General features: G+C 38.5%; 1 protein-coding gene across 5 annotated transcripts in view; it reads right to left on the bottom strand.

Moving 5' to 3' along the window:
- Positions 1-17,181, bottom strand: part of RUNX1T1 (RUNX1 partner transcriptional co-repressor 1) — a 107,685-nt gene that overhangs the window by 42,881 nt on the left and 47,623 nt on the right. For all 5 annotated transcript variants that reach the window (XM_042808944.1, XM_042808940.1, XM_042808943.1 and 2 more), the window contains 2 exons: positions 4,878-5,015; positions 1,033-1,274 (listed from right to left, as the gene is read on the bottom strand). In XM_042808944.1, coding sequence (XP_042664878.1) covers positions 1,033-1,274; positions 4,878-5,015 — 380 coding nt within the window. The remainder of the gene's footprint in view (positions 1-1,032; positions 1,275-4,877; positions 5,016-17,181) is intronic.

The raw sequence follows: 17,181 nt of genomic DNA, 5'->3' as shown, positions 1-17,181 counted from the left end.
CCAGTTCACACACCTCTTCACAGAAAGCCACACAGCATGCAAAACCATACTAAATAGGCGTTTTGGATGTGGAAGCAAATGTAGAGTGAGACGTAACTGAAGTTCCACTACCCAAGTTAACCTTCCTTTTAACACAGACTCGAGTGAATGAGTTTCACTGCTTTTCAGGTAGTGTTTTGTGAAAATACAAATGGAGGCCACCTGAGCCCTCGTACTAAACAGTGCTGTCAGTCTTTGCTTCAAATGAAGTCAATGGCAACTGCAGCTGCTCAAAACAGATGTATGTTAGAGCACTGCAACAGCATTTTTCCTGGTACATGTAATTATTGCTGAAGGAGATACATGAGAGACAACAATGTCTGGCAGAGGGAAGACTTTAATGAGAATAAAAAGAATCCTGGGCCAGATTCACAACAGTTTGCCTATAAAATAGCAGCCCAACCTGACAGTTGCAGATGAGAAAAACCTGAAATTATCATTCAGACATATAATCACATAATCTTATAAATAATGTGTCTTTAAGTAGCATCAATACCTGCTCAGGGCCTTCATTGCTGGATTCAACGAATACTGAGAAAAGGTTTTCGACTGCATAAACACAGCCCAATTGTATTAATCTCATCCTCTTAGACAGTATTCTGCTGCTACGCGTATAGTGGCACTCTTTTTTACCCAGTTAATTACACTAGGCAAACCAAAACAGATTTTACTGCATTATATAATTCAGGCTGTGTCTACTTCAGGGCTGCCAACAGTAAGAGCAAAAGCCCTTTCACATCATTTGGTTGTAACACCACACTGGCTACAATTCTAGTCTGTGCCCAGTTGAGAATAGCTGCCACTTACGGATGGACAGACAAGTTACTTGTGCTAGATCTGGGGCAAGATCTTTATGCTTACATGTTTGGTGTCCTTGAAGTATGGAATAAGCCATATATGTAACACACTCTTGTATATAATAAACATTTCAAGCATAAAAGAGGTAAACGGAGAGAAAAAATCACAGTTATTGTATCATTGGTTTTTGCTTACCACAAGTCCTAGCACAAGGGTACGCACTCTCTCCCCAATCTCTGGTGAAATGTCATTGCCAAACTGCTGTAAGGTTGTAAGAAATCTCTTCAGTTTGCTGAGCTGCCTAGCTCCACAAGCTGGCGGTAACTGCTGGTTAGCCAGAGAAGAGGATGAGGAAGAGGACGGCCCATTGCTAAAGCCATTAGGAGGAGATGGAGCTCCATTTAACGCTGTTGGTGAATGGCTTGTGCCATTGGTTACTGGAAGAGAAAGAGAAGAGAGGGTAAAATAAAGAGAACGATGGAGAGAGAAGGAAAACAGCTTAAAATTTTCTGTGCTTGACCTCAAAATTAATTAAGTTGCACGATCAACTTGTGACAGAGCAACAGACCACAGTTTAAATCCATTTCATAGTATCTGGTACTGAACACTGTACGGACTGGAAGTAACAATAGTTGCCTGTCACACAGTCCCCCCAAAGAGCTCCTGAACTGAAATGAAAACCATTATTTGAATACCACAAACAATCAACAACATAAAAAAGAGAGAAAGAGAGTGACAGAGAGAGGAACTAGAAATAGAGAAAGAGCGTGAGCACGTATATGACTGAAAACAAAAAAAAAAACTGTTCTTTGGGGTAGAAAAAAATGTGCAGACATATTTCATGAAGCCTCAGTTTATCTCTGAATATTTTTACTCGTGTTTTGTACACACAACTGACAGCTGTGTTTATAAAACAGGACTTGCATGTTTTAACCTTACACCACCCAATGAGAAGGTTATTTTTTCTGATACAGATTTCCTAGCTGCTAACATATGGAGCACACTAAGCTGTTTGTGCAGGTACAAATGGTGCCATCCTAGCTGTGGCCCAGAGTTTTGCAGCTAGGACACTAAACTGCAAGAAGACTTCTCAGAGACCACAAGGAAATTACTCTGCTTTTCATGTGTCAGTATAGCATCTCTAAAAAGTATAGCAAAGCATTCTCCTCCTGTTGCAAGGTTGCAACCTTGACAACAACCATTTCTGGCCACCGTTTTAGTTTGATTCTTATCCACAGAATCAAACTGAGGACATCTTTTTCCATCCAGGTTACAGCAGCACAGGCTCTTGAGTCTAACTAGGCAAAATGACAGTGAGTGACAAGCAAAATAATGGCTCCCTATGAACAAAAATGCACAAATGCACTTGGAAGCATGGGCAGGCAGCACACAAGTATACCCAGCAGCAGCTACTCAGCTGGCTATTGCCTTGGGCAAATTTGTTGGCTCCTGATTAGGGAGTCAGTTAGAAATCATTTGTTGTGGTATCACTCACTTGTGCAATCTGTCTCCCTACTCCAAAGCACCAAGACATTAATTTATATCACTGCACACCATAAGACACCACAAATCAGGAACTTACCTACAATAAAAATGCAGAATGATAGTAGCTTAATTTGCTTCCTATTTGAAAGCACATGACAAGCGAACATATTCAAGAACTTTTCATCTTTGTTAATGACTAACATCTTTGAAGCCAAACATCCCTTTTCTATTTGTCACTTTCTCCAACAATCATCTCTCTTTTTAGCAAGTAACTCCTTTTTGAGGATGGACACGTACTGATTATCACAGCCCTTCTTTTAAAGGGGTTCTTGCCCCACTGATTGAAGGGCCTTTATGGTGGTAATATGAAAAGCAGCAATCTGAGCGGCTACCTAGTTTCTACATGGTTTTTATCTAGTTTTGTTTGCCTCATCTAGTTGAGTGGTCTAGGGAAAACAAGAACTGGAAAAAGCAGAAATAGAAAGGAGCTGGCCTCTCAAAGTTCAGCTCCAAGCTGCGCTAAGTGCTGCAGCAGAGTGAGATACATGAGTAAAATACATGGTGGTTGCAAGGAAATTGCATAGCCAAACTCATCATACCATGAATTCAGTAAATTAGGACTGGGAAGAATATGTCCTGCTCTACCCTCACGCAATCCAGTAATTCAGTCACTGCCCCTAGTGATGGGGCTAAGATCAAGAAAGTAGAGAACTACAGAGTTCATTCTCTAGGATAGATACGATGAGGAGAACGGCGGACCAAATTCCTCCCTCAACAAAATAAAAAAAGAAATATTCCCCAAAAGCAGCTGCTTCAAAACAACTTGCATTTGCAATAGTCCGCCCAGTACTGATGATTTTATCTCTCTATAATGTCTGAATTTGCCAACTGGCAAAGACATCTATGTTATTGTAAAACATAGCCATGTTATTAATGAAGCAAAATTTAGCATTTAGAATTTCAACAAACTAATATATTTTAAGAGTTTTCAATAGTCTAAAACAAAGCAAACAAGTGTACTCTTGACAAGAAAGCAAGCGTGCACTTCTTAGCCTACAGGCATTCTCACTGCAGTAGCAGTAAGCGTAACAAGCACTCAAACAGAAGTGGCTTTTTAGTATCCAAGCTGGAACTGCTAAGGCTGAACTCCAAAATCTGATGGTGTAAAATGCATTTAAAATTAGATCTTTAGACTTTTGGACTTCATAAATAGCCAAAACAACAGCAGCAAAAACAACCAAAAACAGTTATGGTTCACACACCTTCCAACAATATCCAGAAAATCTAGTGAGTATGCTCAACTGAGGACTGTAAGAAAAGAAAAGAACATGGTCTCATTCCTTTTATCACTTCCCAAGATCATCCAGAACTGTGCTAAGCACATTAGACTGAAAGGCTTAATCTGCAAGAGCCTCATCCAGCAAAAAAAAAAAAACCTCAGAACAGTTTAACTTCAGAGCAGTTCCTAGGATGATTCAGGTGCTGGAGTTAAACAAAACAAACAGATCTTTGCAAGATCAGGGTCACTGGGTTAAATCTAAGTTTATGCAAAGAGTTGGCACAAATGCTCCTCACTGTTTAAGTCTGATGTAAATCCTCAGGACAGGGTTCACTGGGATAAGTGGTACAAAGGCTTCCAGCTGGCCTTGTGCACAGAGGTGAATTTTAAGAAAGGCATTTAACAGGCAGCAAGAGGCTAAAAAGATATAGGCAAGACAAATAGAAGATGCTGCCGTCATTCTGTTTAGGCATATGTATTCTACTGTTCTAAAAATGTTTTATTTAAAATGTGAAATGTAAACACATTCTCATGTTTATACTATTACGAGGCAGTAAAAAAGAGACCAAAAAAAATTGCAGCTAAATCTTAGTAAGAGAAACGTGGAGCATTTCATGACTGTGAAAAGAATAGTCCAGACAACATGCCAGATCGCAATCTCAGCTACGCTGATATGAATGCAGAGTAACTCCACCACGACTGGTAGAGCTTCCCGTGTGTTTACATCAGCAAACTGAGACAGAGAGGTGGTTCCAGATTAGAAATCTCAAAACAAAACAACAAAAAGCCTTTATTTTTGTTTTTGTATCACTACTAACTAGAAATTATATAGCACTTCATTCAATCATTAGTGGGATAAACTATTTTCTTTAAGAATAACCCCCACTTTAAATATATAAACAAAGCCCTAAACAATAACTACCGAATTTTATACACAAAAGTGAACAGAATCTCTTAAACTGTACAACAAAACAGCTAAGAGTTTCCTGCATTTCTCAGAGGACTGATCTAAGCATAAATTGACATGGGAAAGAGTGTTCTCTGTTCTTTGACGCTACGCTCAAATAACAGGGAAATTACCACAGCTCAGAGCTGAACACCTTAACAGACTAAAGATCCGTTAACCTGCTGTGATTTTACATTTGTTTCATTACTTATCACAGTATCATCAAATGCTGCTGCAGCCCTTGCATACAGGTTTTCCTTCACACACGTTAGTTTCTTACATACAGAAAGAAAGAATACGGAAGAATAGGAAGAAAATAATTCTAATTACACGTTGTGGGCGTGAATGAACTCGTTCTTGGAGCTCCTTGGGTAGTGGGAGGAGGTGGCATTGTTGGAGGCGTCAGCCTGGATTGTGTCTTCACATCCACAGGTGAGTCTGGCATTGTGGAATGCTTCTCAGTGCGATCTGTAACACACCATAGGAACACACTATTTTATTTCCCCAAGAACATCCGCTCTGAAACAAAAGCTTAAAAGCAAAAGCAGGAAGTGAGACATTTCAGCACCTGCTGCAAAACATTACACCTGGTTATCTATTCCAGTGTGCACCAGCAGAATTGCATCATCTGAACCTTACTTAAGAAGGTGCAGCATAGATGAGAAGACCTCATTTGTAGCAGTGCTGTATTATCTTTTGTTTTTCATTTCTAGCATGAGCAGATGCTGCCTCCAAAGCACTCCTGGAAGTGCAATAATGCCACCTCCCTTCAATGTCAGCCAGAAGGAAAAAGGAGATGAAGAAACAGGAAAGTAATAAATCCCCTTACAACAATCCTTACAGGAGTATAAGCAGAAGCTCTTTAGTACAGGTGAGATATTGGGCTGAAGGATACTGGTTGAAGGCAGCTCTTGTCATGCCTTTGTAAGCAACGAGAGATACTTATGTTAAATACCAGTGCCTCCCGGATGACTTTGCCACCATGCCCCTGGATATTCTCACATTCCCATCAAGAATAAACATGTCAAAATGATAAGTCAATTGCCAACCATACATACATATAAATAAATAAATAAATAAATAAAGCATAACATTTTAAAGTTTACATCTTTACACATTAAGAACAACTTTAATGTTCAAAACCTGTAAGACATGAAAAACAACAACAAAAGGAAAAACAGGCAGAAAACCTAACAGTTCCCTTGCAAGTAAAGAGCTAGCAGATATTTCATACACGTGCTACAGAAACATCTTTTTGGATCATTCTGTGTTAAAGTTGATGTGGAGGGAAAAAAAAAAGATAAATAAATAAACAGAAATATAAAACCATCCACATCCTTGTGTTTCATTTATCAAAAATGGGCAAAAAAAGACAACATTTACCAGGGGATAGCAAAAGTAACACAATAGCTTAGTGGGCCATCTTGAGTGAAGATGAAGCTTAACTTTAAATGGGCATGAGTCTTGCATACCTTCTTCTGGGATCAGGATTATTGTTTTGTTTTTTACAGACTGTCCTATACAAGGCTTCATGTGCTCCATTAAGCTGTATAGCCAAAAAGCGTCACCACTATTGGGTTAACAGATGAATTTGCCGTTTCAATTTACAACAATGGTAAAGCCAGGAATGTTTTACAAATTCTGCTGCTTGACTTTGAGAACGTGTATCTTGTTAGAACAGAGAATTAAAGTTCACAGGGAAAAAAAATATATATATATAAGGTCTTGCATGTGAGAGAGACTAAATGCACTTTATGAAGGAGCAGTGTGTTTTTAAAAGCCTCAAAAATCTAATTATCAGAACTTTAATTTATCAGACGAAGAGGGAGAGAAAACAATGAGGGATACAGGTACAGTAGAAAAGGATCTGCAGTTTGGATCTCAGATTAGCTAACCTCAGTAGCACAGGGAACAGTATCCAAAATCCAAATATTAAGCCTCACGCACAGGTAAGGTTTGATTTGCAAATCAAGAGATAGTACATTACTACATGCTGAAAAACAAAAGTAGGTTTTAAAATATATTTCTATATAAAATTTCCTTTCCACATCACTCCACTCAAACAGTTAAATCTATATCTTCAACAAGCCATTCATTTAATATAAAGAACTACAAAAACTAGTCTTGAAATGTTAATTGCTTCCTTAATAGCTGAATTCATCTCGCACTCACCTCAACCAACCTCAGCAACAGGGGAATAAATAGCTTTCAGCTCATGTTGCAACAGAGGGAAAGAGGCACAGCAGTAAGCCTGAGCCCTCCTAAATAAAGGCAAATATTTCTGCCATGCCAAGAAAGGAGAGAGAAAGGGAGGCTTGCCAGAGCTGGTGGGGAGATAACAGTGGGAACTGCTGGTCCATCTGGTTTTCATTCTGCTAACACTCACGCTGAACTGTTAAGGAAGGCAGTCCAGGTACACAGATTCGAAGCATGTGGGAGCGCAGACACAGGCAGGGAGGAGATGGAGGTGGGTGGAAGAAAGAGTGAGAGAAACCAAACCCTGCTCAGCTGCTGCTCGCGCCGAGCAGGCACAGGCTGTATCCCACAGCTCAGCTGCTGGGAACTAAAAGCGAGCTGAAACCAGCACCGTAACCAGCCGCACCTCTCCTGCTCCCGATCCGCATTGTTCCAAAATTAGGTCTGTTCCCAAAGGCTCAGATCAGAGGGGGGAACACTTTTCCCAAGAGCTGGAGATATTTTGTTACTTAAATTGAAAGCTGTAGTGGGAAATAGTGTGTGGGTTGGCTCTCCAACTGCAGATAGTTACCGCTGCCATCAAGCTGGTTTTATTCCCTTCAAAACTGTCTGCTGCCCTGTTTGCAGACCACTGACATTATCACTACTTTTCATATACCTCTGCTCTGATATTAGGTTTTACTTTTTCTAATCCCCTTTCTTTGTGAAGAAACAGATAAACAAAAACAATTTGACAGGCCCCTGCAAAGCCATACAACCCATCCTGCTACTGTACAATGGCAGACTTTTATTTCTGCTAGTCCATAAGCACTCCAGCAAAGTGTTCTGTAAGGAGATAAAAGACTTGCTTTCAAGCTCATCACAGAACACTTCAAACCAAGGTACTATATTGTCTTGTCCGAATAGAGAGATGGGGAGGAAAAGAAAAAAAAAAAAAAGGAAAATTTTGTGGAAGTATGGTATAAAATGCAAAACTTTTCCATGTGCTTGGAAACAGTCCTGAAAAGCATCCTGCCCCACTGCTCTCTCATACTTCCCATCCTTCTAGCCTCTTCAGTAGCAAAGCTCCTGCAGGAGCCTCTCTGTCCTTTCTGCTGGTGTTTCTCTGCTCCTCACCTCTTTGACAAATTCCCCAGCTCCTGCAGAAGATGCACATCACTGCACCGGATGCTCTGCACCCAGCTCTATCCCAGCACCCAGCTTGGAGGACCTCAGCTGCTAAAGTTTTCAGAAGAAGGCTTCTTGGAGATGGAGTGGTGAAGGAGCACACAGCAGAGCTGCCAGTCTCCGTCACCTGAACTCACAAAGCTTGTAATGTCTGAAACACAGCCTAGAACCTCACCTCCTACAAATCATTATTAATTTAATTTAAAACAAAACAAAACAATTTTTTAAACTCTAATTGTTGAAAAGTAACCCGAAAATATGCAAGCTAAAATCAAAGCAGTATTTAAATTGCATTTATTCATGAGCCAGGTTGCCCCTAAACCTTGTTATATGAGAGGTTTCACATTTTTAAGAGCAGCTCTCTGTGGTTATTCTGCTAACTGTATATTCAGAGGTGATGAAGGGATGGGAGGGGTAGATGGAATCCTGCAAAAGGAAAAACTGCATCATTTATGAGTGAAATCCTGCCTGTTCCAGACTTCAGGTACATCTGCCCTCTAACACAGGAACATATTTCTTGAGCTTTGCCTAAAATTTGGAAGAGCTTTAAGGGAAACATCTCTTAAAATCACTTAATTTCTTGAATTCCAGATATGTTTATGCTCTCGTCTCAAAACAAACTCCCCATTTGCAAAGCAGCCTTTGCTATTTTTTTCTGTCGGAATCTGACATTCCAAATAATAATCCCAAATTAGGAGAGATGTGATAGAAAATTGCTCACAACATCATCCATTTCAGTGTGCCGGCTGCATATACAGAGACAGTAACTTGTTTCAGATGCAAAGACTTCTTCTATAGACAGAAACCTTCTAAGCAGTGATGAAGTCAGACTCCTTAGCCTAGTTCTCATAAAATTGGGCTGAAACCAGAGGTCCTCCAAACCAAAGAGAAAAGGAGACATCTGCAATTCATTCTTCACTACTTGCTGCAATCAATTCAGGATGGAAATAGATGGTGAAATAATGGGCTAGTCCTAATCCATACACACAACCCTCTGGTGCAGTGAGAGACTTAGAATAAATTCAGAAAATATGTTTCAAGTATGCAGAGATCTATTGCATTTGCTTTGGATTATACTGAAAAAAAAATTCTGAAATATACATTCTTGAATCTCTTTTACAGCAGAGAGTGAAGAACTGTGACTTTACCACAGAAATATTTTGCTCCATTTAAAATTAAAGAATGTTGTAAAACCAGCTTTAAATTATGATATTTCTTCTGCGGATTTCTTGGTTTGTGAAACCATACAGTTCTTGTCATTCATACAGTTTTTATGGGAGGAGTTATTTTTATCACTATTACTTAGATGTTAGGTGAATGTTGATATTTACTGTAAACCTGGCCAACTTCTGAAGGTAAATGTGGACGACACAAAGTAAAAAGTGCAAGAGCATGAGCAAAAAGAGATGTGCATGTATTCAAACTGATTTACTTTACTTCCTGTAGCCTCAATGATTTAGTCCTTTTTTAAAACAAGGCAGTCTTTCATATATGGCAACGTTTCAGCTCATGTGGCATGCTTCCAAGTCTAACGCATCAAGGAAAGCTGATGTATGGAACAAAATATGGAATATATAAATACTTTACTGATACCATTTCAATAGCCAATTCAACGTCAAGCATTTCAAGGGGTGGTGTGTTTTCAATTTCCTTTTTTAAATGAAAAAAAGTATGGTATAATATGCTGTGGCATTTATTTTACTTTTAGTTAGAGCAAACAGTTCCAGATGTATATCCAGGCATGAAAGATACTTAAAAGACGCTCTATATTGATTGTACAGTACTCACTACTTCTGTGCCAACACATTAAAAATAAGAATAAAAAACCTGCCAAATTAGAAGCGTCCATTGTCTTGATTCCTTTAAACTCACAGAAAGCACAAATCCTTCATGTGACACAAGACTAGAACCTGCCCCTTCTACTCAAATTATATAAATTGAGACCTAAATCTGTACCATTTAAAAGTGAAGGTTGTTGCTGAGTTGACGCTGGACTAATCCTGAATGTTTTGAGTGTGATGACATAGAATTTGCAAGCAGATAACAGACTTTGAGTCCCAGAAGTCTCTACCCAGACTCTCCGCAGACTGTGAGTCTCTGTAGAAATGAAATGGGTGACAGAAAAACATCAGTCTATCGAAGAGGAAAAACTACATAGCTCTTCCATCCATAATGTTAACACAATATAGTCACTGAAAAACCTTCCCTCTGAAAGATCTTCACCCAAAGTCAGCAACAGACACCACAAGGCCATGTTCAAGGCATTGTGAGGCTCCAGGCATATCACTACCAGAGTGTGACAATGAAATGAACATCAGGGAGCAATGCCTCACATCACACTTACTGAGAACTATATTGCAAGGTAACTCTCCTGGCTGAAAAGGACTTGCTTGATATAAGCCTTAATATATATAGCCAGTCCCTACTTCTGTGACTAAGATTTACAATGCAGCCATAAAAAACAACACTAGGATAACTTCACAGGTCAAGCATGCCTCAGACTTGTTTGAGGTCAAGCCTTCACTCACTAATCTCTCAGCCTTTTTGACTCCTCTTTAATGAATAAACAAGAACCTAAACAGAATGGATGTTTCTGTGCTATGAATGACCAATCTCAAATGGATAATATGGGTAATAACTTCCTATCAGCACCAGATGCATTCATGCTATCAGCCTAGAAAGAAAACACTGCCTGGTTTCAGGTCTCCAGTGGAAAGCTTTTCCTCCCCACGCAATATCGGAAAGCAGCTCACACACTTGGACTCTATCTTCTGGAACAAAACGTCACCCACAAGCTTTATCCCCAAGGAAAGAAGATGCAGTGTTAGTGATAGCAGCACACAGTTATGTTTTCAAGATGACGTAACATTCCACTGTTTCTTCTTCACTACCAGTAGGAATTTCACATGATGACCCTTGTGCAAGAGCAATATCACAACTTTTGCTGCTGTCTTATCTTGGTTCTTTTCTGCTCAGATATTGAACACTTCACCAGCTATTACTCAGAATAAATGAAAGCATATTCAGTTTATCCACTTCTTGTCATTTAGTATGCAGAAGCACAAAGAAATCTTGCATCCTGGGAGTTCACTATAGTTATCTCAGACTAAGTTATCAGAACTTTCTTCAGATGTGCTAAAAAAAGTAATGAGAATAATGTAATCTCCACTCTGCCTCTCAAAACCTGAAAAGGGAATTTTGTGAAACTGTTCTAGCAGGAAGAACTTATGTATCATGAAAACTAGGTGAATGATAGCCTATACTTCGCAACGTGTTCTTAATCCATAATGGTACATATACTGATTAATCATACTGTCATGACACCACCCAAAAAAAGCAGAAACATTCCTTTTCGTTTCAATTCTCTAGAATGAAGTGCTTTCAAAAACAAACAAATAAAAAAAAACAAAAAAAGCTTTATAATGGCTTAGAAAGCGAAGGCCAGATAGTTAAATAAGCAATGCATGAGTTCAATCTCAAGGTTGAGACAAAAAGAACTATGTCTTGACTTTGCTTGGACATACTAATTTGTCCTGAAATAAACAAATTCACCTTGCCATTTCATTTTATTTAAAAAAAAGAAAAAGGAAAAAGAATTTGGCTTTCCTCTCATTTAACAATTTGACACGTTTTGACAGTTCCAAAAGTAACATAAATTCACTTTTATTTAAGAATTAAAAACTGAATACTGGCAAAAGCGTATACTACTTTTCTCCTTCCCCTTCAGATCTTACCATGTAAAATCATAGGGAAGAACACAGGCTAAATGAAGATCAGCTACCACCCTAACAGTTCATGAAGCGTGTCAGCAAGAACAGACAAGCAAAACTGGACAAACTGTGGCAGCAGCAGCTGCCCATCGTTTGCAGTATAAAGTCTGGAAGTCTCCTTCTCACCGCTGAATGCACGCATACTGGTCAGCCCACACTGAAAGTAAGGATAATGTAGATTTATTTTAAATACCCCACCAAACATTACAAAAAGACATATATGTATGTATAATTAATGCACTCAGAAAGTTAATATTCCCAGATCTTTTACCAAAATGTTATTTTCCTCACTTATTTTCCTGGATCTCCTCCACTTTGTTTTTCTTGACAAACTACCAAACTGAGAACTATGATTTTGAGTGTCTTTTTTTCTTTTAAGATAACAAAAACAATTTCAAAACCAGACCACTGAGTATTGAGGCACAAAACAAATGAAGAAGTACACACTATCTTCAAGCTGCAAAATAAAGAACAAAAAGAACAACAGAAAGAAACGTAGGCCAAATCCACTTCCTGGCCTCCCCGGTGAGCACAGAGAGGACAACTCCTTCACATTATCAGGCCTTTCCACATTAGCAAGCTCCCAGTTTTCTGCTCCTACTTTTTATAGAGAAAATCAGGGGTTTTAACGTAAGGATTCCCAAAGGCTCATCTACAAGTAATTCAGCTCGTATTGTTAGCAACTTCGTGGGGAAAACAATCTCTGTCATGACTGCATGTTATTTGATAAACTACAGATGAAGTCAAACTGATAGCTAAGAAACTCAAATACCATCAGCATTAAATTTGGTGTAGTTTATACTCTCTTACATACTCTGTCATAATTTGCACACGTTATTCCCACCTTCAGAAAGAATAAAACTTTTTTTTTTTCCCAAATGTCAGCTAAGATTTCCAGGCTTGCTCCCTTTAATCCAAAGTCTGTAAAATCCAAAATTAACAGCAAACTGTTTGTTATACACAGCTAAAAGTCTGAAGCAAAATAAGTCCAACTCCCTCCATTTTAATGCACTTATGCAATATTAAAAAAAAAAGAGTGAGAGAGAGTGTAAGGAGAATGTAAGGCATAGTTATACTCATTTTAGAGAAGTCCTAGGAGAGTGCTGATGCCAGGATTCCATTAAATTTAACTAGAACTGAAGTCTCTAATACAATTTCAGAGCAGATAAAGTAATCTAAAATAAGCTATTTAGATTCAGGACAACATTAGGTGTTAAATTATTCTGCCAGCAAAAAAACTTATTGCAGCCATACTATTAAAAAGCTTTATTTGTATTTATAAAACATGCCATAAGTAATTTATGCTTGTAAAGAATGATATACTGGTGTAGGAGTTGACATTTTTCCATGGTTAAACATCTAAACAGATGACATAGGAACTACTGAGAAGGTAGTAGATATGTATTTGTTTGCTTACGAGGAATTTGCCATACTCAAGTCAAGATCTGGTTGGATAATGACTGATGTTGACCATTCCAGGACAGAATATTTCTCAGTGGGAGAATCAAGCTCCAAAATCCCCCTTTTATCACACTGCACAGCTCCTCTTGTCTAGGAACTTAATTCTTCTCTGTGGTATTACAGACAACAGCAAGTTTGTTCTCTTATGCCTGGTGTACACAAGACCATAGCAATAAGGCAGATCAGGTGGGTGGCAAAAATTCTGAACTGCTTTCCAAATATGAGTACTACTCCTGTTTTAGGAAGGATGCCTAATTTCTATCACCTAGCACAGACAGCTAAATTAGAAGATAAGACTCCCTCTATAATCACTGAAAAAAAGAAAGACTCAGAGCCTCTAATTGATCAGGCCAGATATTAATCCATCAGTGAAAAATGTATGTTAAAACAGAGTTCCCCTAAGAGCCACTGGATGCTGCCATTGTTACTTTCTTACTACTGCTGGTGATGGAAGTGGAGCTGCAGAGCAAAAGACCATCTCAGTATCATCCAGTGACAGTCTCTAAGTAGTGAGACTTACTATCCTAATCAGGACTTTGGCATTTATGGAAATAAACACTCTGAGAGACTATTATTTCACATCACCAAATGATGCCATTAACGACATCTTGTGTTTACATGACCGACTGCCTAGATAGAGTGTGAGAAAATAGTATTAGTTTCAAGCCAGTTTCTCCTGGATGTTGCATGTCACACCAACTGTGTTTTATTTTGGGCACTGGATCATGCCTGAAAGCTGCAGTAGAGTGTGCGGGAGGGGGGAAAGAGATTCTTGGACTTTACATGAAATTAAGACCTTCCATCTCAATGAGGTGATACTACCTTTTGGCAAAGAAGCTCACAAGAAAAAAAGGTTTCCATTAATAAAAGCATGTTTCAAAACAATTGTCTGGCCTAAAACAATATACTTAAGTATTAATATCAAATAATATAAGCACACAAAGGAAGGGAGGAAAGGAAGTAGCTTATGTACATCACACCAACACAAAACCAGCCTGCACTTCCTGCAGTGAATTCTCACAAATACAAACTGGCACAGAAATCAGGTTAGCTCCCTCAGGAAGAGAGGTGCTGGGTAAGCCTTTTAGACCCCAGCGTTAAAAAAGTCAGGAATATCCGTTGAACTTTATGATTACGGGTAAACCAGTAGAGATCAATTCACTGCAATTATATGCAACTTTTCCAGGCATTAACCGTTATAATACTTCTAAGTCTTGCAGCAAAAACAAAAACAAACAAACAAACAAACAAACAAAAACTTACAACCTTGTTTTATCCATCTTTGTACTTAAATTTTAAATATCAGACAGGAAAAAAAAAAAAGAAAAAAAATCACATGGCTGAAGACTGAAGAAAAAATCAATAACTACTACAGAAATCACAGGAAAAATTAGCAAAATATTAAAACAATTTCAGATATCACAACATTACCATGTTTGACAGTTGTACAAAACACTCTGTTTCATGTGCAGCAGATTCGCATGAAAGGTATTTGTTTTTCCTCAACAAACACATAACAACGGTTTCTACATTTACATGACCTGTCCTCATTTTCTTCAAGCCAGTCAAACCCACAGTTTAAACTAAGTCATTCAATACTGACCTTCATGAACCGGTATGACTTCTCATCCACGTACATGTATGAGCATGTGTGTGCACGTGCACTCACTCATTAAATCAAATTTTACTTAGTTGATTCTGTATATAAAAATACTTTTTTTGTGATATTTCTTTTTACATTTTGCTTTAGAAAAAGATGAAAGAAATAGTCCTCAATTACACTGAAGGGAATGTTAAATGGAGGGGAAACTGCAGGGCAAGAAGTCAGACACCAGAGAGAAACCACTCAGTGCTACAAGTGTAAGAGAAATATTGACAAAGTAAAGAAGCTTGACGCATTTGAACTCTGAATGTTCAATGCGAATGCACTTAACCCTTGGTAACATGGTGAGTTTCTTGTGCATGCTATCCTGCACATTTAACTCTCTCTATACTATGGAAACAAACATATCCTTATCATACAATTGGTGTTCAATCCTGACAACATCCCCCTTGGGTCTACTTGGATATACACGTATTTGCTTTACTGAGAAGAGGAGCCATTTCAATGAGAAAAGAAAGAACAGTCAATGGGAGAAAAGAAATGATGCAGTCAAGCAGAGGATGGTTGACAGGGCAGCACAGTGGTCCAGTTTCATGGGGGAAGACATTTGGGATTCATCCCAAGCAACAGAAGCATTCAGAGGCCATGCAGGTGTCAGGTAAAACAGAAACGGTGGCTGGGAGCAGACTCTGGCTAACAGCAACTGGAAATTGTTCCAGATGACTACTGACCACCAGAGGGAGCCGACATGGTGCCATGAGCAGACAGATTCAGAGCTGAAAACTAAATATAAATAGTAAGATACTCACAAAGTAGAAAGAAGATACTTAAAGAAACGTTCTTTCTTTTACCATATGAAAGTTAATTTCAACCATACAATACACAAAGGGAAGGTTATGATACCGTGTATGCATACATCAGTATGTACTCTTCTGCAGTGCAGTGCATGCAGAAATGTTGAACCTTTTTTCTAAATTTTTTACCTACCAACACTGTTTCCTAAAAAATAAAAAAATAATTTTTTAAAAAAAGCCTGAATTAAAAGCAAATTTTCAAGTACGACCTCCTACTGCCATGCATCTGTGCTCCAGTCACAGAATCACAAGGTTGGAAACGACCTGCAAGATCATCTTGTCCAACCACCTTCCCATTCCTATTAGTACCACAAGCTACTAACCGATATCTCGTAACTCATACACATGCACCTCTATACACCTCTACATATACACTTAGTCTTGTTTTGAAGATGGCTTTTTACAGGAAATGCCAAACAACTGAAACACAGCAAGTGCCACATCAAACAACTGCATGCCTACAGACACACACAGTGTCCAAGTATGGGAACCCAAGTTGGACAACTACAGCCATGCCATAATACATGAATTTGAAAATACTTCACCAAAAGTCAACATCATTTACTTCTTGCATCAAAACACAGAGGGCTGAACAAAACCTGAGGTTTTGGTTGTTTTTTTTTTTTTTTTTTTAGTTAAACAGGTAAAATGGTGAACAGGGCAGAAATAATAAATACTAGGGCAGCTCATACAGATCTTTATAAAACATCTTTCTGACTCCAAATGTCTAGTAAGAAAGCAAAATCCCAGTGGCACAACCAGTTCAAAAGCATAGAAAGATACTGACTTCACTGAAACCTCCTGTGAGGACATGTTTCTTTATGGTTTCCACTTGGAATAAATTATGTAAAATACATCAGTAGTTGCCTAGAAAGCTTTAAACTGTTTTGGATATGTATGAAGGAATAAAAGATCACTGAAGTGCAACAACAATCCAAGGCAAATTCCAAATTATGAAAGGGGGGGGAAGAAGGAAAATCAGAGTACCTGGATGAAATGCAAAACAGTTAACAAGAATACTTGTTCCCAAATGAATTCCTATCCATTATCTTTTTCATAATTATTGCAACAGAGCAAGTAGCTTCAGTAACTGTGCATACAAATTACCTATTAGAAACTTAACAGGTCATTTCCAAAGGTGATTATGGACTCTGACTTACAGAGCTACTCAATTTTCCACGTAATTCTGTTCCAATGCCAACAGCCTACCCAAAATTAAGATAAAACGTGCTTCCATGAGACTATGTGGAAATAGACTTTTAGAAACTAAAACCACCACTGCAGAATGCAAGAAGTGGTGAACACTGCTGGATCAAATGCAGTGGATTTCATAATTGAAATGTTAAAAAATTTGCTTTGCCTGTGCTGTGGTATCAGGAGAATGGAAGAAGAGGAGACAGTAATTACACGTTAGAGCTCTTACAGTGCCATATGCTATAATTAAATGATGATGACTGTGCCAGTGAAAAGTCTAAGGTTAGACAGAAGGATAAAAAGCAAAGAAGGTTATTGCAGTGGACATCTGCTGTAGATCACAGTACGAAGAACTGAAAGTGTGAGTAGATAGATATACCTTATCCAGC

This window comes from Centrocercus urophasianus, unplaced genomic scaffold (assembly GCF_019232065.1).
Source record: "Centrocercus urophasianus isolate 14NV4802_14NV808 unplaced genomic scaffold, USGS_Curo_1.0 seq_11, whole genome shotgun sequence".
Classification (NCBI taxonomy): domain Eukaryota; kingdom Metazoa; phylum Chordata; class Aves; order Galliformes; family Phasianidae; genus Centrocercus; species Centrocercus urophasianus.
The sequence above is the reverse complement of the archived record's forward strand: the minus strand, read 5'-3'. Positions and strand labels throughout refer to the sequence as shown.